Raw genomic sequence first — 23,833 nt, 5'->3', positions numbered from 1 at the left:
TGGAGAGCATCTGAGCGCCAACTGATGTATCTGACAGAGACAGACAGAAAGGACGAGGCTTGGTTTCAGGGTGATGTTTGGTCAGTGCTGTTGTTTGCATACATATCTGTCTGTGAACATGGCACCGAATGAACTGCAAAATCTGTTACGTCCCTAAATGTCTTGGAGCGCCACCATGTATACCATACTTGTTGCTGACAAAACATGCGTGTCTAATTGTAGCCACCACCACCCCCCCCCCCCACACACACACACACATAACCATCTGGGTGCTAAATCCATTTTCTAATTTTCCAATAAATAATAATGTGTTAGAAAATCTTGTGGGGTGCAGCCATTCTTGCGCAGGCGCATGCCGTGTGTGCATTGCTGCACAGGTGACATGAACGCACGTGCTCATGTGTCTCACCTTGGTACTGATTGACTTGGGGATATGGATTCCTCTGGCCCTGGCCGATTTGTCTGGGGAGATGTTGCTGCTGCTGGAGCTGCAGACACAGACAGATGGAAGTTGTTAAGCAAGTATGCTGAAAGCGTGTTACAGCTGCTCATACCTATTGCATGAATTTTGTATCATTAGGGCGTGAGATACACAGAAGAACAGAATCACACTTGACAGTACGAATAGTTTAGCAGAAGAACCTTTCTTTTGCTCCTCTATAGCCGGATTGAAGCCAATGTGGTAAAGTGCTAAAAACTGCACTTCCTCCAATGGCCACTTGAGCTGGACCCATGCCTGCCCTTAAAGAGCCAATAACAGCCAAAAGTAAATAATATAAAGATGTAGGTACACAAATGTTTGATGAAGGAGATTTTAAGGTAGAGACAGATGTAGCTGAGAACAGACGGATGCTTGTTACAGTAGATGTTAGTTAAGTCCAGGTACAATAAGGGTTCCGGTACAGTGAGGCAGTGAGACTTGAGACAGTTGTTCATACTGTCAAGATCAGGCACCGATATTCCACAATACTGATATAGTTAAAGTTTGATGAAGTTCTATAGATGCTGGGAACAGCGGCGACCTCACATACAAGGTCTCGAATAATCAGGCTCCATTTTATCTTAAAGAGTTCATATTACTATATCCCCCTAACAAGGCACTTCGCTCTGAGACTGCAGCATTCCTCGAGCATTTAAAAGCAGAATGGGAGGCAGAGCCTTCAGCTTTCAGGCCCCTCTCTGTGGAACCAGCTCCCAGTTTGGATTTGAGACAGACACCCTCTGTACTTTCAAGATTAGGCTTAAAACTTTCTTTTTTGATAAAACATATAGTTAGGTCCAGATCAGGTGACCCTGAACCCACTCTCTGTTATACTGCAATATCGGGGCACAAAATCTTTCTGATTTAATTTGAAGCTTTATTTAAACTTATGGGCAGAAGCCATTTTTTGTTTCCTATTTGCACGTTATTTTTTTGTTTAAATACTAGCATTTTAACTTGTTTTACCTAATATTTTTATTTATTTCATTTTTAATGTAATGTTAAAAATACATTTTATTATTTTCAAATTCATGTGTTTCCTAGGTCATTATTTTCATATGCTGTGGGACGAGACAACAGGGTGCTAATCACAGGTGGGCAGACTTAAGCAGGTGAGTCACTGGAGCCTAGAACAGGAAGTTTGCCCACAGGAAGTGGAGATAAGAGACAAGTAATCATTGACTAAACGACTAATCAAAGAAAATTGGCAGATTAGTCAACTACCAAAATAATCTGTTTAAGCTGCAGCCCTACTCTGCATTTCATCATTAGTTAATATTAATCTCTGGTTCTCTTCCACAGCGTGTCTTTCAATTCAATTCAATTTTATTTATATAGCGCCAAATCACAACAAAAGTCGCCTCAAGGTGCTTCATAGATACAGAGAAAAACCCAACAATCATATGACCCCCTATGAGCAAGCACTTTGGCGACAGTGGGAAGGAAAAACTCCCTTTTAACAGGAAGAAACTTCCAGCAGAACCAGGCTCAGGGAGGGGCGGGGCCATCTGCTGCGACCGGTTGGGGTGAGAGAAGGAAGACAGGATAAAGACATGCTGTGGAAGAGAGACAGAGGTTAATAACAGATATGATTCAATGCAGAGAGGTCTGTTATAGTGAGTGAGAAAGGTGACTGGAAAAGAAAAACCTGCCTACGTCTATTGCAGCATAACTAAGGGAGGATTCAGGGTCACCTGGTCCAGCCCTAACTATATGCTTTAGCAAAAAGGAAAGTTTGAAGCCTAATCTTGAAAGTAGAGGTAGTGTCTGTCTCCCGAATCCAAACTGGAAGCTGGTTCCACAGAAGAGGGGCCTGAAAACTGAAGGCTCTGCCTCCCATTCTACTTTTAAATACTCTAGGAACAACAAGTAGGCCTGCAGAGCGAGAGCGAAGTGCTCTAATAGGGTGATATGGTACTACAAGGTCATTAAGATAAGATGGGGCCTGATTATTTAAGACCTTGTATGTGAGGAGCAGGATTTTGAATTCAATTCTGGATTTAACAGGGAGCCAATGAAGGGAAGCCAAAACAGGAGAAATCTGCTCTCTCTTTCTAGTCCCTGTCAGGACTCTTGCTGCAGCATTTTGGATTAGCTGAAGGCTTTTCAGTGAGTTTTTTGGACATCCTGATAATAATGAATTACAGTAGTCCAGCCTGGAAGTAATAAATGCATGAACTAGTTTTTCAGCGTCACTCTGAGACAGGATATTTCTAACTTTAGAGATGTTGCGCAAATGAAAGAAAGCAGTCTTACATATTTGTTTAATATGTGCATTGAAGGACATGTCCTGGTAAAAAATGACTCCAAGGTTCCTCACAGTGTTACTGGAGGCCAAGGTAATGCCATCCAGAGTAAGAATCTGGTTAGATGCCATATTTCTAGGCTTTTCAGGGCCGAGTACAATAACCTCAGTTTGATCTGAATTAAGAAGCAGAAAGTTAGCGGCCATCCAGGTCTTTATGTCTTTAAGACATTCCTGCAGTTTAACTAATTGGTGTGTGTTATCTGGCTTCATGGACAGATAGAGCTGGGTGTCATCTGCATAGCAGTGAAAATGTATGCTATGTCTTCTAATGATACTGCCTAAGGGAAGCATGTATAATGTAAACAGAATTGGTCCTAGCACTGAACCCTGTGGAACTCCATAATTAACCTCAGTGTGTGAAGAGGACTCTCCATTTACATGTACAAATTGGAGTCTATTAGATAGATATGATACAAACCACTGCAGCACAGTACCTGTAATACCTACAGCATGTTCTAATCGCTCTAATAGGATATTATGGTTGACAGTATCGAATGCTGCACTAAGGTCTTTGTCCTCTCTTCCTCCCCTCATCCTAAACAAAGTCACCCAGGCTCAGGAGAGGCCGCCTCTACCTGAGAGAGGCCGCCCCTCCCTGATCCTAGGTTTCTTCCCATTAAAAGGAAGTTTTTCCTTCCCACTGTCGCCAAGTGCTTGCTCAAAGGTCCTTTGATTGTTGGGGTTTTCGCCTCATTGTAGGGTCTTTACCTTACAACATAAAGCCTCTTAAGGCAACTGCTTTTGTGATTTGGTGCTTTGGGAAGATGTGTTGGGTAAACAGCATTGGGGACAGCAGAAGAAGATATCAGAACAGTTGAGTTCAGACAGATGTTGGTATAACTGAGTTAAGATAGATGGTATAATTGCATTAAGACAGATGTTGTTACAGCTGAGTTTAGCCAGATGTTGGTACAGCTGAGTTAAGACAGGCACTGGTACAATTGAGTTAAGATGGATGATATAATTGCATTAACACAGATGCTGGTATAATGAAGTTAAGACAGGTGTTGCTAGAGTTGGTTATATGTTGGCCACCTGATACAGTGGAGTTAAAATAGATGTTGGTACAGCCAGTTCAGGCAGATGTTGGCACAGCTGAGTCAAGACAGGTTCTGACAGATGCTGATACAGCTGAGCTGAGACAGATGTTGGTTGAGTTAAGACAGATGCTGATACAGCTGAGTTAGGACAGATATTGCTGTAATTGAATTTAGGCAGATGTTTTTACTGTTGGGTTTAGGCAGATGTTGGGTATAACTGTACTAAAACAGATGTTTTGGTAGAGAAGAAGAGAGGAAGATGCGTGCTGACGGGATTAGATTTGCGTACATAACCTGTGTGACGCTCGTTTGCATTAACAGCATCATAACTGATTAGTGTAATGACGTAGCCACAGTTTGTTCTGCAGGTATAAAGAGAAACCTGAAAGGTCTGGTCATTAATAAGCAGTCTGCACATTTTAAAGCGGGTCCTGAATGTATGCATGGACAGGTTGCTCATTTTATACTCAGTTAACAACATACACTAAATCCCAGCAGGATGGCGTTCCTTTTGGGCACCCATATTTGCGTGTCTGTGTATGTTTTTGCAGATCCAATTAAAACCCTTCGTAGTGGGTGGTGACTTCAGAGTTCAGAACTCTTTTAACACTTGATTCCCTCACAGAGAGAGAAATAAAAAGAAAACACCATATTATCACAGCAGGCGGCATGTGACAAAAACACACACACACAGACACACACTGAAGAGATGAAAAGGAAGTAGTGAAGAGGGGGCTGGTTGAGGGTAATTATACATGCAACCAGACAACAGTAAGGAAGAAGAGAGGATGAGCTGCTCTTGTTTGAGCTGAAGATGCTGACAAATCTACATGGATGTATGAACAAACAAGGCAAACACACACACACACACGCACAAATTATAATTTAATGGGTGACAGATGAGTCACAGAGGCCTTCCTTCCTGTTTAATCATCACCCCACTGAATGACATGAACATAAACTCACCTGTTCAGCCAAGAGTTGCTGCTGCTGTCTCTGCTCTCTTAAGAGCTGCTGTTTCTGCTGCTCCATCATGTGCATCTGCGCCCTCTTCTCCTGCTCCATCACCATCATCTGCTTCATCACGTCCTGCCGGTAGACCGGAGGCGGACCTGATCCCTGGTTGGGGCCCACCCCAGAGGCAACGCCGCCAGCGGGGTGAGGAGGTGGTATGGCGCCAGGTGGTCGTGACATCCCCACCACACCTTGCTCCTAGAAAGAAGAAGGCAGCAGGTCAGGTGGGCTATCGCTAATAAGACATCACAGCACACTTGCACAGCTGTCATTTAAATATGACGCTAGCAGCCAGATGGCTTAGCCTAGGATAAAGCATGGACTGTATATAAGAGGTGAAGGTAGCCACTATGATGTCATCAGTTGGCTCCTCCCTAAAGCAGGCCCTTCTCTGTCACCCTTCTTGAGTTTAATAATGACAACAATTAACAAAATACAATGAATTTAATGAGGTCACAGAGTAAAGTGGGTAGTCAGAGGACTTGACCCCTGCTGACCATTAGAAAGAATGCAGGTTGATGATGGTTCTGCATCATAAACCTTCTCATATCCAGAAGCTATGGCAACTTTTTATATACAGTCTATAGACAGGAAACAGTAGGCTGTAGCTCCACCTTCTGTGTGAAAAGCTAAAAAAAAAAAAATCAGCCAACTAGCATCTATAAATGGCCTGTATTTATATAGTGCTTTACTAGTCCCTAAGGACCCCAAAGCGCTTTACATATCCAGTCATCCACACATTCACACAGCTACATTGTAGCCACAGCCACCCTGGGGCGCACTGACAGAGGCGAGGCTGCCGGACACTGGCGCCACCGGGCCCTCTGACCACCACCAGTAGGCAACGGGTGAAGTGTCTTGCCCAAGGACACAACGACCGAGACTGTCCAAGCCGGGGCTCGAACCGGCAACCTTCCGATTACAAGGCGAACGCCCAACTCTTGAGCCACGATCGCCCCCTAAAGCTCTATAAAGCTACAGCTGCAATAATATTATTCCTAACCAGCTTGTATGTATGTTGTCTATTTGTCTGTCAGTATATCAGGAGAAATTACATGAAACTCGATGACGGGAAGGCAAAGAAAGAACTTCCACGAGGTCACCAGTGAATCACTACATGCTGTATAGCTAGGTAGCATTTAGCCACATGGTAAACAAACTCTTACAGTTTTTCTGTTAAGAATTTCTCTTTAGCAATGCCAAGTGAGTCAAAAGAATACACGCGAAGGTGTAATTGTAAACCATACAGGTCAAAACTCTCAGCGCTAACACTCTCTTTGCAAGAAAGCAAAGTATATGTATTTTCCAAGATGTTTAAATATTCCACTGAAGCCATTTTTAATCATATATGCTCGGTTAAAGGCGTAAAACCAAACAAAAAGGAGCTTCTCGGCATCTAACAAAACCATTTCAGACTCTGAAAATCTCCTCTCCACCGAGTCATTGTTATCGCTCTTTATCACAAGTGAATGCCACACAATAAGATCAGATACATAAGGAAGGCATATTTTATACACTATCAGAGATGGAGGCATTTAGACTGCCGGCTTTGCATGGTCCTTTTTTGGCATAACGCTGCAGTCGAGCCTTGTGATGTATTTTAACTCACAAAGACACAGTCCAGCTGTCTGTGAATGACAGTGAAAAACAAGATAAAGACAAGACTGCCTCAAGATTCAGCACGCTGGGCCACCCTGAGTCCTCCCAACGGGGGCACCGGCTTGTCCTCGCTGTGCTGCATACATTATCTCCTCATTAGCATATAAAGAGCACTTCCTCCTCCACTCAGGCGTATGCTAATCTCTAATAGGATGAAATGGCCTGCTCTGGCCAATGGGAGTGGAGTGTTTATGGATCTATTAAAGGTTAGACAGCTGAACGAGAGTGGACATTGTTTAGGCCTGCCAGCAATAGAAAGGGGGAGGACTGAGAGGAGAGGAAAGAATGATTCAGGCCAGTAAAGAGTGTTTGCTCGCATAAAAATGCACCAGCACACAGGAACAAAGAGTGTACAACAAATCACATTTAACTGCAGGGCAAGAATGAAACAGCGAACGCGGGATTACAGCACCAAATCACAGCGCTGGCTCGCGTCAGTAACACACCAGTATACTCAATATGTTTTGAAAGAGCCAAAGCCTCATAATCCGCATTGAGGCTCGGCTCTTCTTAGAAAGGAGTTACGTGTAGATAAACCTCATATATTAGAGCACAAAAAGCCCTGTGGAGCAAACAGAATCGGCTGCTTAGGACTGGCTCACCAGACAGCCAGACCAGACTGATCGATGTTCAGAGCTACGTGTCTCATCTTTGGATGGCATGTTTGTGCCCGGATGGCAGCGCAGCAGTTAGACGATGCATGAGAGTGGGGAAGGACGGCGAGCTGTAGTGTTGGGAAATGACCAGCGGGTGGCAGTGGTGATCTTTAAGCACAGGCGTGTGTGTGCGGGTCTCACTGGCCTCCTCTCAGCAGATGGCTCAATCATGACGGCTCTGATCTACGATCTCTCCCTCTCTCACTCTACCACTTTTCTTTCCTTCTCTCTAAACACCCCCCGCCCCATCAAAGTCCTCTTTTCTCGACTCTTTCTTTGGTTCCATCTCTTCTCTGAAGAGAAGGGGCCCTGAGTCATGTCCACACAACTGCAAAGGAGTGAAAAAACGGAAGAAAGACGGGTTAGAGAGGAAAGAGGAGAGGAAAAAGTCTTAAAGATTTTCCTGGAGGTGGTGAAAAAGCAGCACAGTGGCATCTTCCTAAAGAAAGCACAGCTCTGACACATCTTCTAGTTAAATAAAGACACACGGAGAAGACAGACACGAAGAGTAAAATAATGGAAACACAGTAAATGAATTAGAATTAGTACTATTTCAGCGCTGTTAATACTTCACTGGAGCGTCGCTAATATACAAAGAATTAAATCTCACGCCAATAAAGCTCATTAAATCAAAAGCAGGTATCCTCTTCAGAATGAAAAGGCAAATTAAATTAACTGGAGGGAAGAGAAAAGAGCATGTGTGTGGAGAGAAACGAGGCATGAGAGCAGAAGGACAACCACAGGAGGAGGATTTGAGCGTAGATCTTGTTTGGGGAGAAAAATCGAGAGGATGCGATGGAGGTGATGAGCCAAAAGAGGAGGAGGAGGAGTAAAAGGTGGGCTGGAGGGGAGGAGAGGAGAGCAGGTACCCTGGCAACAGTTGCTGCAGCGTGGAGCAGATGGCGCTCGGAGGAGCGGTTATGGCCGCCGCGCCTGGTCACCCTCCGCAACAACCGGGCAGACCCGAACAAACAGCAGACAGTACACACGGGTACAAACGAGTCTCCCGTGCAGCATTAATGTGTTCGACCAATCTTCCACTCTCTTTGTCCTCTCGTGTGAGCGTTGTTAATAATGTAAGAAAGAGCACGCTCTGTGTCTGTTTTCTCTGTCAGCCCCGTCGATCCAACTCTCTCTCCCCCAGACGCTTCGTTTTGGCACCTCGGACCGGCTCGAGTCAGCCCCAAACTCTGAGCTGTTCAGCAGAAATGGGTCAGTGGATAAAGTGACTTGAAGCTTAGCTGCTAACAAATAAGAGCTCAGTCAGAGGCTGAAGTTTGTAACTGAAACAGTTCCTGTAAGTCGGACAGTTAGTGGCAGAAAAACTGAGGCGGAAAGGAGAAGAAACCAAGAGAGAGTTGAATGTATTCTGGAGCATGTGTGTGTTTGTTTGTGTGTATGTAACTGTGTGTGTTGGAGACTGTCAGCTTTATTGGGTTAGCAGGCATGGAGAGCCTAGGTGATTACATTACACATGAAGTGAGCGGAAATATGTGTGTGTGCGTGTGTGTGTGTGTGTGTGTGTGTGCGTGTATAAGAGAGACTGAAATATGCGTCTGCTGCATTAACTGTATTTGTGTTTATGTGAATGCATTGGTATGCAGGGACTGGCACCCAGTTTGTTCGGGTCTGATTGAGTCACTGCAGTCTGGTGCTCTATTTCAGGGTCATGATTTTCTGTGCACAGAGTGAGTACACCATATATCAGTGGCATCTGTTCACATTGGTTTAGTCACTTCATTGTTTATTTATCTCTTTACTTATAAGAGATAATAATGCATTAATTAGTTTAGGTAAATACACTTTGGGCTACTTCATTCGGTAAAGCTGTACTGGATCGGACCCCTATTTAGCTTCAGAACTGCCTTAACTGTTTGAGACTTCGATTCAACAAGTTGCCAGAAATATTCCTCAGAGATTTTGGTCTCTATTGCTGTAGATTTGTCTTCCGTGCATCCATGATGCAAACCTCCCGTTCCACGACATCCCATAGGTGCTCTATTGGATTGAGATCTGGTAACTGTGGAGGGCATCGAGTAAAATTTAGTTCGATTCAATTCAGTTTTATTTATATAGCGCCAATTCATAAACAGCAGTCCCTTATTGACCTTACAATAACAGAGAGAAAAACCCAACAATCAGATGATTCCCTATTGAACAAGCACTTGGCGATAGTGTGGAGGAAAAACTCCCTTTTGAAAGGAAGAAAGCTTCGGGAGAACCAGGCTCAGGGGGGCGGCCATCTTTCCCAACTGGTTGTGTGTGAGATGAGGTAGACAGAACAATGAGTGTTCAAGAAAGCTGTTTGAGATGTTCTGAACTTTGTGACATGGCCTGTTTTTCCCCCGCTGGAAGCAGCCATCAGAAGATGGGTCAGCAAAATCACCCAGAGAGACCTTGGCTGTTTAAATGATGATCACTTGGTACTAATGAGCCCAATCTTCTACTGTCCAAATCTTTTAGCCAAAGTTTCCTGTTATTGGCACCTGGTGTAGTGTTCTGCTGCCGTAGCCCATCTCCTTCAAGGTTTTATGGATGCTCTCTTGCATACCTTTGTTGTAAAGAGTGGAGTTACTGTTGTCTTTCTATCAAAAAGTCTGACCTCAGACATCAACAAGTCATTTTCACCCAGAGAACTGCAGCTGATTGTTTTTTTCTTCTTAGTTTTACCATTCTCTATTAACCCTAATGATAGATATGCAGGAAAATCCCAGTAGATCAGCAGTCTGAAGTACTCAGACCAGTCCGTCTGGCACCAACAACCATGCATGTCACTTAAATCACCTTTCCCCCCCCAACTTTTCATCTTGTCCATGTCTAATTCACTCAGTTGCTGCCATGTGACCTGACCTTTTTTAATTTTCTATTACTATTAGTTACTTGACCCTTAACAAAAAGTCAGCACTGTGTGTAACACATTACGGTAATCACATTACATTTTTCTATATGGCAGTAATGTAAGATATTTCTGCCCTAAACTCAATAATCTGATGCAATTATGGCTCCTCAGTCACCTACAAGACAAGTAGATACAAAACCCCTCCAAACATGCAATTTTCTTTCCTCGTGCTGCAATCATCCGACTTCAGTTTGTGTGCAGGTTGGAGGGAAATGGCGTCACAGTCAACAGTTTTTAAGGAATTTAGATATGAACAGTAGCTTAACTGTAATTGCACGAAAGGGAAAGAACACAATAGCAAACTGTATCCTGTCTAAAGATCACTGCTGCTAACACAAAACCAACTCTTTGTGAGCATCTGCATAAAAGCTGATAAAGAACTCAAAATGACTTTAACGCTGAGCGCATGCAGACTCCAGCCAAGCAGCCAGAGCCTGCAGGGTCTACCTTACAATATAAAGCGCCTTGAGGCGACTGTTGTTGTGATTTGGCGCTATTTAAATAAACTTGAATTGAATCATCTCCAAAAGGTAACAAAACAGGTAACCTCTTGGGCTTTTGATTTGATTTTTTTACCGACTTTGCGTGTCATCATTAGGACTGGGATTTGCATTGGTGTGCTAATATGTTTGTATTGTTCACTGGTATGATAATGTGACAGCGTATTTCAGGCCATGTTACCGAAGCAGTAGTGAAAAATTACCTTCTTGACAGAGTACTTAAGTAATGTTAAGCATGATATTTTCTAAAAGTAATCGATGTGTACTGCATTATTTTGAGCAACGACCCCCCACATTGGGGAAAATTGGACACTGTGACAGCAGAAGCTGAAGGAAGGCAGGCAAAGCTTTCGATTTATCAGCTGATCAACCCTCCAACCCTGGCCTGTGGTCATGAAATGTGAGATATGCCCGCAAAAATAAGGTTGGGCATACAAGCAGCTAAAATGGGTTTTCTCCACAGGGTGGCTGGGCTCAGCCTTAGGCCTTGATCATACTCTGTTACGGACACGGATGGCTGGAGATCCAATGGCTAAGTAGTTATTCCTGTTATATTTCTTTAAAGTCCACTGCCTGGGGCGCATGCCTAGTCGGTGCATTGTAATATAAATTCTCTACAGATGAGTTTGCGCAATCATTGAAACAGGCAAGCAGGTGGACATCCACATGGACCCTCATGTTCACTGTTCATGAAATTTACCCCACTTGGACCCGAGTGGACGTGAAAAGTATAACTGAGGCTTTAGTGATAAGGTGAAATGCTCTGAGAGCTGGAAGGGCTCAGGATAGAGTTTCCTTCCTGGGAGACAGGTGAGGTGGTTCAGGCATTTGATCAGAGTGTTGCCTGGATGGGTCTCTGTGGAGTTTCTGGGTACATACAACTTGGAGGGGAAGGGAAGACCCAGAACCTGCGGGACAGATTATATATTTCATCTGGCCTGGAACACTTTGCAGTTCTTCCCGGGGATCCCAAAGTGTTGCTGTGAAAAAGGACATCTGGAATACCCTGTTTGCCTTGCTACAACCATGACCTGACTTTGGATAAGTAGAAGATAAGGGATCCATCCATTTTCTATCTCTTATCTAGGTTCAGCTCACAGGAGGGCAGGAGTCTAAGCAGAGAAGCTCAGACTTTCTTCACCCTGGCGACCTCTTCCGGGGGGGATACCAAGGTGTTCCCAAGCTAACCGAGAGATCTGTTCCACTCAGTGAGCACCGGTCTGCCCCAGGGACTCCTCCCGATAGGACATGAGCGAAGCGCCTAGCCTAGGAGACGGTCCATCTTAGACAAAAATGGACTCCCCCTTAAATGCGCCGCAGTGGCTTGGTCCACTTCCTGTAATTCTCTAAACCCTTTATTTAGCTAAAGTAAGCTAAGCTAAACAACTACTTCTACCATTGAGTAGAATAAAACACATTGACAGTTGTAACAATTCTGCATTTTCTCAGCTTCATTACTGAAACATCTGCTGCCATACTGTTAAGCGGCAGCCATGCCTCCGAATGCAGGAAATTTGCTCATGAGCTAACAGGACTAGCCCCCCCTCAATTCTACACCATTTAGAAAATACTGGAAATACCCCTGTTGGCATGAACATCCACTCTCCAGCTGAGATGAAAATCCCATCTGCGACCACACAGCAGTGAGATTAAAGGCTGCACTTGCTACACTGAAATAACACACACACCTAAACACATGCACCCACACTGGAAAAGCAAAGAAAAAGGGACCGATTACTACAGCACTACTACAAGTTTATGCAAAAGAAACACACACACACACTCACACACAACCTATAAGAGCATCGGCGCCTGGCAGCCGAGCGCTGGGTGTCTGCGTGCTCTCCAGAGTGGCTCACATCTGTCACCCGCTTGTGTAAGAGGAGGAGGGGGAGGGTGTGAAGAGGAGAGAGGAGATGCAAAGCGAGGGTTGGGTGGATAAGGAGATGCTTCATTAGTCTGTTACAGAGGCTACAGCTGCAATCAGACTGAGACAGTGAGCAGGAAATGTATCGGGTTTTTTCCCCAAGTCTCTATTCAGATGAGCAGAAGATCTGCAGCAGGTGAAGGTTTATGGGCAAATCCAAGCCGTGTCCCTGGTTACCGTAGCCAGCTGAAGGTCACAGAAGGCGCCTTCGCAGCCAGGGCTCATCCATGCCTGAATGTCCTTGGGATTCATGCTGGCTGACCTTAAACTGTGACCCCCTCCCGTGACGCATGAGAGGTGTGGCAAAATATGCAAATCAAAAGCACTGCATCGTGAAGAATGAGGTGGCAATGTGACTGCCAAATGTGCCTGTTTGCTGGAGTGGAGTTTGTTATTTTCAAAGGTTTCAGCCTGAATGAATGGAGATGTAGACAGCAGCTACAGACGCATGAGGGATTATATTTCAAAAGCTGTGAAATGGATGGCAGAAGACACCGTATGCTCACATACAGGCTATAGCACACAATTTCCTTTGTGTTGTCAACCCCCAAATTCCCACAATATGTGAAAACATGGGGACAGAATTTTCCTTTAATTTGAAAGCCAGAGTTTGTTTTTGAGGATAAAAGCAATAATTACGTTATTTAGTCTATAATCCACTGTTTTCATTTTCCCACTCTTTGTCTTAAACTTGACTGTCATTTGGCTTTTTATTACCCATCATCAATTTCCATTCATCAGTACTAAAACATTGTTACTTTTTATGTAATTCAAACATAATTAAGAGTAATTAACTCTAATTAAGTGCAATTAAGTCTAATGAATCCAATGCCGAGTGAGGAAAGCCACATATGAGACTAATAAACAACAGGAAAAGATAAAGATGGAAACAGAATTGGACAGAGGATGATTACTGCATATAAAACTGGACATAGAAACCATGACATGACCCGATAGTTTCTGGACCCTGCATGTTGAAACCTCACTGTTTTTAATAACTGCAGTGTTTATTTTTTTTTGGAGCCAGAAGTCACCATATTTGGACAACAGGTGGGAATGCTAAGCTGCTGTATCAGCTAATGCTCGGTATACAAGAATTTCTGCTAATTAGCGCTAAGCAGTAAACTATTAAAATACTAGAATCGAATTCAACTAAAAGAAAAACCTCTTGGAAGGGCTGTACCGTACCACAGGCCAAACTATTTCTCAGGAACCCATTAAAAATGCTCCAAAAGGCACTGACAGCACAACCAAGGCAGAAAGCTCTGGTTCCAGCTGATTCTCAAAGCTGCTGTGGCTTGTTCAGAGAAAAGATTTCCTTTGGCCTCTGTGCTCTAATTCGATGCGAGATTTTCAAATATTCCACGTTCCAGCCTCCCAAACCTCTTGAATTGTTCTGAAGGAGCGATAGCTTCAGAAGCTTAAACAGTTTTTTGATTTCAGGCTATAAACACGTTTATTTCTGTTGTAAAGTTAGGCATGTCAACACATGAATCTGTAGGGAGTGACTGTGTTTGCATGTAGCCTCGTGTGGCCATTAGTGGAACTGCACTTTTTGACACCTGTACATCGATTTCTGCATCAATAAAATCTTCTATAAAGGTCGTCTTTAGCTTGTCGTCAAACAGACAGCTTGCTATGCTTTTAAATATGTGTTTAGCACAAAGATAGGAAGTCAGTGACTTGGTGAAGAAAGTATTTGATTAAAAATAAAAGATGGTGCACTGCAGCTTATGGTTAAACGCAAGCTTTATGCATGTTATGCAGCTCCTGCTGAGTGATTCACATGCATATACATAATCCCACATACACACTAACACCAAGCAGATGGTGAAGGCAGACCTTACAGTGTTGAACTATCCCCACAGCTTCCAAGGTAAAGAAGACATCACTTCAAGAATCACACACACACACACAGTCACGTTTCCATCGCTTCAGAGGGCATTACATCGCTTTACATGAATTTCCTGGAAGCTTAAACTGGCCCAAAAACAAGTCTTCATCCTAAAACATGAAGGTTTTCTCCCACAGGGAAAAATAAAACCGAATATGTAAACACATTTGCTCCCCAAATACAAATATGCACGGAGCAATAAGGACAGATCAAAGTTTCTTAGCCACATATTTTTCACATGTAGAACAACACATAAACCCACTAACCCAGCCCGGCCCCCTCAAACACACACAGGCACACACACTTGTAGACTTACTCAGTTTCTCCCAGAAGAGAGTTATATTTAAACTGCTGGAGAGGAGTTTTGCTCCCCACAGAGGTCTGTTTAATCTCTAACATCTCTCTACTTTAAACCCTAACTGGCCTATTTCGGAATCTTTTGAATCTACGCACACTCACCCTCACGCACACATAATTTACAGATCAATGTCAAAGTGAAACACACTCAACCTTCCACTTTCCTTTTTTCCCCCTTCATAAAATTCACCTCACATGCTCAAAAACAATCGACTGGGTTAACAGGGTTTCTTGGGGATCATCCTTTAACCATAACTGAAGCGACATGATGCCATGCAGCGACGCTGTGAAATGCATGTAGGCATGCAGGAGTGGATCAGTTTGACTAAATGAGTCCCTGCAGCATGAACGCTGTTTGGAGGCTCTGTGTTTAACCGAGGGATTTCTGTGCAGACACAGGATGCCACCCACAGACAGCAGCAAGCCTGGAATGTCACTTCACGCTCGTTTGCAGTCGTGTAGCGTGAAATTCTTTAAACTATGATCTCTGCAAAAAAAACCCAACAACAACAAAAAACTGTATTGATTCACATTTATTATTACAGTTAAAAATAAGAACATTATATGCATTATATGAACACTTTAGACTGAAACTCTTATTCCCATGAAGTTTGGATGCCAGGGTTTCCACTAGAGTGTTGGAAAACCTCTAAAAATGAAGGTTTTTTTCCTTTTAAATGTAGCACATTTTAAGATGTTTCTTTAAGCTACTCTCAGGTTAGCCAGTGTGTAAGTTTAGCTTACTGTTACCTTAAAATGTCGTCTAAAAACTGCCTGTTACAGGAAGAACAGGTTGAAAAAATACGAAAGAACCAGGTTATTGAATTAATTACAGTTTTTTCCTCAGACTGCACAACTGTAAATCCTGTGAGGGGATTTAAAACAGGCAGCACGTGCAACCCAAAATGTACAAAGGCGGGAATCTGAGTCTGGTCCCAGATAAACTTCCATGCATGAGCTTTTTTAATCTAATCATACAGTCCAAACCAAACACACAAATATACAGCGCCTACACTGTAAGCCCCCAAAGTATTCCTCACTGCCCCCTGAGGCTAGGACAGCAGACCGGATTGCACACACTTTCAATTCAGTTTTATTTACACAGAGCTAATTCACAACAACAAATGCATCAAGGCGCTTTATACTGCAAGGTGAAAGCCCTGCAATATTAGAGATAGAGCACAGAAAATCAGATGACCCGCTGTGACCATCACTTTATGGTGACAACAGGGAAGAAGAACTCCCTTTTAACAGAAAAAGACCTCCAGTCGGACCAGAGGAGGGGCAGCCATCTACTGTGACCAGCAGGAGCTGAGGGGAAAGAGAGGAGAGACAAAACGATGAGCATAGAGAGACAAGGACAAAGTAGGAGAGAAAAGACAAAGATGAAGCAGGAGTACAAAGACAGGAGTAAAGGAGAAATGCTCAGTGCATCATGGGAAGTCCCTCAGCAGCCAGACCAATAGAAGCGTAACTAGGGACGGTTTGGGGTTCCAAATCCATCCATCTTACAGGTAGAGAGGCTGTCACTGAGCACACCCCTCATTGCAAAAACACTCTCAGATGGCAGAGTCCTCCCCCAGCGTCACAAAAATGTGGAAAAGAATGTGACAAAGAGCCCATAGAGTCCCATCAGCCCAATCTCACGGAGTGCCTGGAGGACCAGAAGAAACCCGACCCACCGAACACATCTGCACTGATCTCCAGCTAAGGCCCTGGTGTCAGACAACAGAGGACACTGATGTAGCTCAGAGCTGCTGTGGTGACACAAACGAGGCCTACACAGTATTTGGCAGGTGGTTTTAGTGTTGTGGCTGACTGATGTACCTTTAAAAAGGACCTAAACAGCTAAAACCATCGACGCGAAGGAGTTCCTGCTGCTCGTGGCTCCGCGGTTAGACAGTGTCGGTTCAAACCCAGGCCAGGACTCCCTCACATCTTCCTCGCTGAGCTTAGGGTGATTATAAATTTTCTGTTAATCATCCCTAATCAATTAAGCGTCTGGTTCAACACTATTAATCACTAATGTTTGTTGAGCCTTGTAAAGCATTTCATAAGCTAATCTAATGACCTCCTTCTTATGAATACCTTTATTACCACCTCTATATCATCCTGATGCTTTATATAAGGTGAATAAACGGTCACGGACGGCTGAACATGACGAGCGGCGGGAGGACAGAAGACGGGTGTAAATCACGTCTGCGACAACACGGCAGGAGGAGAGGAAGAAGAAGAGGAGGAGAGCGGAGGGATGAGATCATTGGTGGCCGGGGAGTGATTGAGGCGAGCAGGCGAGTGTACCACCCTGAGAGGGACCAGGTGCTACAGTAAATCACCTTGGAAACGGTCGCCATGGAGACCTTAAAGACAAAACGGGGAGGCAGACGAGAGGGAAGCTGGGATCTGACGGTGTGTGTGTGAGTGATTGAGCGATGTCAGCGCGTGTGTGTGTTATGAGAGAGAAGACTGATGTGTTCCTGTGTAATCTAATCATGGCGGATGAGAATGGAACATCTGAGGGACGACTTTGAGCTGCAGCAGGCGGACCGCTCTGTCTCTTCTCTTCACTCGTCTATATCACGACATGCGTTGTGCAAACACACAAACACGAGCGTGCGTCTCAAAGGCGTGCGGGTACGTGTGATATCGCCACGGCGACTGCTCCATCTCTTCCCTGAGAGAATTCCCAACTAGAGGTTTTGAATTATTCACAGCTGTGATCAGTGCTATTACACGGCTGTTAACGGAGGTGAAGATACGTTCCACGCATCCGTCCATCCTCCCTTCTCCGTCTACCTCCCCTCCCCTCTCCTCCCCCTCGTTGTGACAGTAAACTGCCTTTTTATCCGTACAGCATCCTCCATCTCTCACTCAACAGCCTCCTCTTCAATTTCCTCCTCTGCTGTCACACCAGCTCTGTCTTCCATTCTCTCAATCTCTTCTTCATCTGATTGCTTTTCCACTTTTTTTCTTCACTCCTCCACCCCATGCCACCATTTCCTCCCTCCCCCTTGTTCTCCATCCACCCCTTCAGCTCCATCCATCTTCCCATTTATTCCTCCGCCCTGCTTTGTTTGCACCCTTCTCACCCGCCTCATTCTTTCACGCTTTCATTTGTTTTTCTACCTGTTTCACATTTGTTTTTCTTCGTCCACGCTCATCCATCTTTATTCCCACTGTTGCTCATTTAGCGGCTGTATCCATCCCTCCCCCCCACCTCAGCAGCCATCATTGAACTCCCTCGTCTCCACCCTCTCCTCCCTTTCACCATTTACCGCTTTTCACTCTCTTCTCCTGTTTTCTTTGACTCCATCTTTACTGAGCGGCCGTGTAACCTCCACCTCTCTTTGTCTCTCTCTCCATCTACCTCTCTAAATCTATCTCTGCCTCTGTCATAGCCCCCTCATTATGCCTTCTCCTCCCATCCCTCTCTCTTTCTCCCTCTCTCCAGAGAAGCCATTAGGTGCTGCTGTAAGGCTATCACTCTTCTGCGCTCTCCTTCTCTTTTCACTCTTTTTCACTCTGCTTTAGTCTCAGGGCAATGGGTTCCCCTTCCCTCCTTCCCTCTGTCATTCTTCCTCAGTTTCTCCTTCTCTCTCCCTTCCTGTGTTTCTTCAGGCGCTTTTTTCTCTCCTCCTCTCGACTTCACATCCTTCCTTCTGCTTCAATCCACTTCACCTTCCCTCCATCTTGATTCCTCCACCCCTTTAACTGCCCCCACCTTCTATCCTACCATATTCCAGTGAGATCGTCTTCTATAGCTGTGGGCTTATAGGCAATCTATACTGTGCTGTCTGTGGCTGCTACACTTACACCTACAGTTATGTACGTGCACTAAATCTCTCCATCGGTTCAATTCTTAGCATATATTTCTATCGTAGGAATCAGCTGCAACACCGAAGAAGCGATGAATCAGGCCAACAACTAAATATTACTTTCTCTAATAACGGAGATCTTATAATGATGTCTTCAAATCCACTGTTGCAGCCAACCAAGAGTCCAAACCAACACATATATGTACCCTGTTTATATGACCGTGTCATATTTTACTGTATCTGAACAGCTGGGGAGGAGTAATATGCAAAGTAAGAAGGAAAACTATAATGTTTGATTGTGAAGGAGAAGATTACAAGCTCATAAACATGGATGTAAATTCAGAGGTCTGTAGCTGCTGTTCCATCTTCCTGTTTAAGCTCAGTGTAAAAATGCAAACTGAGATACTGGATTATGGGACCACTGTGACAGCAAACTGAAAGGATGTTAGCCAACCATGCGGTGAAATAAACAGTTTAAACGAGAGTCTGTTTACGTGATTTATTGGTGTGAAAGGCACGCTTTTTAAATATATTTAGAGAAATGGCTTCGGTGATGTGCCATGTGGAGCTGTGGTTAATGCCTCGTTAAAGCATGCTAGTCTAGTGGAAGCTGTGAGGAATTTGAGAATAATTACAGCCATAGACTCTATAAAAGATGGACGAAGCTTCCATTTTCCCTTTTAAAAGTGAAAACACACAGAATGTGAAAAACTGTGTGAAAAACACAGAAGTGCCGTAAACCTGCGTGCTTTTTAATGGCCACCAGGGGGCGAACCCAGTCGCTGTGGAAAGATTGCAGCCCTGTTTAAATCTATGATAAAAGAGGCCTCGACCCTGACCTCAGTAAACACTTTTCAGATAAATTCACTCAGTTTGGGTCACATTAAGTACAACTTTGAGTCAATGATATAAATTTCACTGGCTAATGACTTGTTAAACTCAAGTCCCACTATGCCTCAATCTGCAGTTTTGGCATTTTAAAAGTGTGACGAGTGAGGGGTGGATCCAATTGTCAAACAGCACTTTCAGTAGCTAATGCCTTAGAACGATCGCAGTTTCCTAAAACTTAATGTTTGAACCTAAAACTAGTGAACGACCCCATAAAGTCATCAGGAAAGTGTTGGCTGAGGTAACAGAGAAAAGGGCTAAGGGGCGTTTTCCTTTTTATGCTGTAAAACCACAGGTTTGCCCCCTGGTGGTGATTAAAAAGAATGCAGATTTACGTAACTGTTTGGTTTTATGTTTCAGAACTGGAAGCCATGCCCCTTTTTACACCATTTACGGTTAGACAAAAGGATGCACTGTGTGCGACATTATGCACACTATATCAGGCTGGTGTGGAGAGTTTGGCTTAGCTGCTAGCATTAGCAGCTTTTGTTTCTCGCCTGTATATTAATGTCGAGCAGTTTTAAATCATTTTACAGCCTAGACAACCACAGTTTTTCGTTCCCTACATCAAAACACTGAAGAACCAACCTTATGAGATGCCGTCTGTCTCACTTTCCCTCTTGCTCCATATGAAGGGAGCGGGCTGCTGTCTAACAGTACATTACCAACCTTTTTAGCATGAGCAAATTAAGAATCATTAAATGACGTTTAAATGACTACTGTTTTTGGTTACAGCTAGTGAGGGTGTCAATGTTGAATCCACTATTTTAGTAACTGTGCACATCCCTAACCAAACTAGCAACCGATGTTATTTGTCTTCTTGGTGATTTCAATCCCATTAAATGCTGCAGCTTTCCTCAAAAACATACTTTTTCAGTATGTTTCAGAGATGCAAGCAATCTGTGGATAAGATAGCCAAAAAAGCCAGATATTTAAGATAGTGTGAGCCTTTAATATATGAATTCTGGTGCTTTCCTTGCTCTGGAGAAGGGCTATAATGACGAATAAATCCAATTTTCTGATCCACTTATTGTATTAGAAGAAAACATTCACAAATCTGTCTGAGCGTGCACACAAACACACAAACTACGGAGCACAACCCATCTCCCCCTCACTTTGTCTTACACATTTAGCTGCCTTTCTACATGCTGCACCTTCTGCTATCTTCATCGCCCCCAACTCTGCCCATCTTTGTATGCTATTAATCTCTCTCCTCCTCCCTTTGCTTCCTCTGCTTTACCTCTCCCTCTCACATGCAGGGGAGACAGAGAGCGAGGGAGAGTGACCATTATCTAAGGCAGCATCTCCAATAATTCCACAGCAGCCTATTATCCACAATAGAGCCAAAATGGCCTTTGGTAATATGATGAAATCTGCCGTAAAAAGTAGAAATGGGACTAAAAGCGTCAGAGTGTAGAAAAACCTCCATTCCTCAGCTGCTTTATCACATTATTGCATTCTACTCATCTCCCTCTGCCGCCGCCCTCCCTCCCTCCCACATTCAGAGCATTACTGTGTCTTTCTCTAAATTCTCTTCATTTCACTCAGTTTGTCTCTTTCTCGCTGCGTGTTTAGTAAAACCCCTCCCTTCATCAGTCACACAACTCTGTCTCTTCCCATCAATTGCTTTCCCTGTCTCTTGCTTTCTCCCCCCGTCCGTCTCTTCATCGCTCGCTCTCTCGGCTCTCTATGTGGCTCTCCACGAGAGCGCGTTGATCCGTCATCAGATAACACCGTGCTCTCAAAAAAGTAGAAAATGGAAATTCCATTAAACTAAGTGTTGGTCTCAGTCTCTTCCTAATGCAGCTAAAACGCTAATCCGGCTCGCGCACGCATGCGGACGGACCGGCGTGGACGTGACCGCTCATGCCCGCAAATGCAGAAGAGAAAGGACCTTGCAATCAGTAGCGTGCCACAAATAGGTGCAGGGAAAACAATTTGCAGTCATTGCTAACAGCTGCTGCTGTGAAGGCGGTTTGAGTGTGTGTGTGTGTGCAGAGAAGAAAAAAAAAAAGAGAAAGAGAGATAGAACCAGTCCACTCTCTCCCCCTTTTCTTTTTCTCCCCTCCTCCACTGCGTTGTCCCACGGGAGGTGGAGAGGTGATGTATAGACCCTCTTATGATCGCACGACTCAGCAGAACAGATGGACAGAGAGAGGGAGAGAAGGACAGAAAGAGTTAGAGGTATACTGTAGTAGACAGAACAAAAGGGTGATGCGATGTGTGTGCAGACTGAAGACGATGTGGAGAGCTAATATGCTGTTTTTAGTCATCCTTAAAGCCAAGAACCAAAGTGTGCATGTGTATACACCTGCATGGTAGGATGTCTTCTTCACTGTAGCAGGGGACGTTCCCGACGGCCTGATCCCGATCAATATGGATCAAATGAATGAAAGACAGCTTTTTGCTCATATGACGGTAGATATGTTATATGCAGATATGTAATTAAGGTGGAAATGTTTCACTGTCTCTGTGGAGTCCTTTTAGAAGCAGGTCTTGCCATTCAGCAGCCATGTCACTAAGGCCCACAACTATAACTGCAATCACATTTGCCACACTGCTTCTGTCATTTTCTTTTGTTTGTTAGCAGAACTACTCATAAAGTTACGGACAGCTCTGAATTAAAATTTATAATAGTCGGGGCTTTTTGGAAGAATCATTCACCAATGTGAGAGCGCGATATTGGATATTTGGGGTCTTATCTTTGGAAATGCATCTCAAATTGAAATGAGAAAAATAGGGAGATGTCTTCTTGATGTTCTCAGGAAAATATCACAAATAAATCAAAAGCCAGATTTCCTTCTTTGTCCAGAGACTCAGTTTCTGCCTGCTGAGGAGAGATTTTTTAAAAGCCTGGCAGAGGTACGGACCGTTTCAGTGGTTGTGTCGACGGCCATCATGGCACAAAATGTGGGTGTTAGGAGTCATAGGTCAAATCTGATAAATAAAAAAAGCTGTCTTTAATAAGGGTTTCTTTAACTTGAAAGCTATACTTCTAAATATAAGCAAAAACACATCACAGCTTCTTCACAGCTCAATTTAAGAGCCAAGAAAAGAAAAACTATCGTAAAAATGAAGTACACATTTTTACTAAAACATCAATGATCCCGCTCATAGGACCTCAAACCTCATAAACATGCTCAAGGATTCCTCAACTCTCATGTCTCTGTAAATGTTTGCAATCAAAGAGTGATTGAAGATAATGTGGGGCCATCTGTCTGAAAGCTGAACCAAAGGTTGGCCTTTCAACGCAACAGTTATGCTAAGGCACATTAACCATCCTACCAAAGAACTGCTCAACAAGAAAAAAACCGAGTTTAATGGAGCCATGCCCACATCTGAACCTGACTGAAATGGAGTGGGAGGATTTAAAAGGGTCAGGAAGACCCTCAAACATCTTGGAACTGGAGGACTTAGAATAATAAATTAAGCTTTTCTACTTGAAATAATTTCTTCCAAAGGGGGCAAAAATAACTAGTGAACATTTTTCCACTGGAGAACATGACGTGTTTATATTTTTACATCTCACGTTTTCTCGTCCAAACACGTCCCAAAAAGTCAGCAGTCCTCGGGATGTACTTATTTTCCTCATGACTGTAGCTCATGAGATGGATTTGTGACTGTGATGACAAAGCATGAGAGGACTTACTCATCAAATATCCTCCATCTGCTTGTTTTCGTGGACGTATTACGTCTTTGAAAGTCGGCCTGTGCAGATAATTGCAGACCTTTACTGTTAGTTTAGCTGACACGACGTCATGGGGCTCTGGCGTTAAGGCTGCAAAGTCAGACTAAACCGAAGCACTCTCAACACAAAACATGAGCCATAAAGTGGCAATTACCTCGGCTGTGACCAGAGACCCTTCCTCCTCCCAGCCGCCTTATCATTTTTACAAAACAAGAGCAATCGAGGGGTGGTTAAGAGAAAAAAAGAAGGGAGGGGGGCCAATAGAAGGAGGCATAACTTATAAGGAGGAGTGGAAGGAAAGATGTTGATAAAGGAAGGGAGTAAACAGGCACTCTGAGGAGATGAAGACAAGTAGCAGAGGATGGAGGGATGTATAGGGGAAATCGTTTTTGAAGGAGCGGACTGTCGGCCAACCTGGAGGGAGAAATAGATGTGTAAACAAACAGTGGCTATACGGATAAACAAGAGTGAGCCAGGGAGAAAGAAAAGAGAGCGCGAGAGAGAGAAAAGAGGGAGGGGAGGGTGGGAGCAGAGTGGGAGGAAGGCACAGAGTGAGAAAACAAGCTCGACCATGTGTTTAAGTCAACAGCGGCAAGAGAAACCTCAATAGAGAAAAAGGTGTGGGCGGGAAAACACTCCACGGGGAGAGAGGAGACAGATGTAGAAAGGAGCCAGGCACAGAGATGTAGAAAGAGACGGAGAGGAGA

At 44.0% G+C, this 23,833-nt stretch overlaps 1 protein-coding gene across 1 annotated transcript in view; it reads right to left on the bottom strand.

Annotated features, from left to right (window-relative positions):
• The window catches only part of maml3 (mastermind-like transcriptional coactivator 3), a 133,831-nt gene that overhangs the window by 6,237 nt on the left and 103,761 nt on the right, over positions 1 to 23,833 (bottom strand). Inside the window, exons 4-5 of the mRNA XM_086296917.1 lie at positions 4,796 to 5,041; positions 410 to 488 (exon numbers count right to left, since the gene is read on the bottom strand). Of these exons, the coding sequence (XP_086153043.1) occupies positions 410 to 488; positions 4,796 to 5,041 (325 nt within the window). The remainder of the gene's footprint in view (positions 1 to 409; positions 489 to 4,795; positions 5,042 to 23,833) is intronic.

This window comes from Aulonocara sp. 'chitande type north' Nkhata Bay, linkage group LG6, assembly GCF_057382095.1.
Source record: "Aulonocara sp. 'chitande type north' Nkhata Bay isolate Kocher_YH1m ecotype deep benthic linkage group LG6, A_spYH_male_GT1.1, whole genome shotgun sequence".
NCBI classification, from domain to species: Eukaryota; Metazoa; Chordata; class Actinopteri; order Cichliformes; family Cichlidae; genus Aulonocara; species Aulonocara sp. 'chitande type north' Nkhata Bay.
Note: the sequence above shows the minus strand (reverse complement) of the source record. Positions and strands in the feature narration are given on the sequence as shown.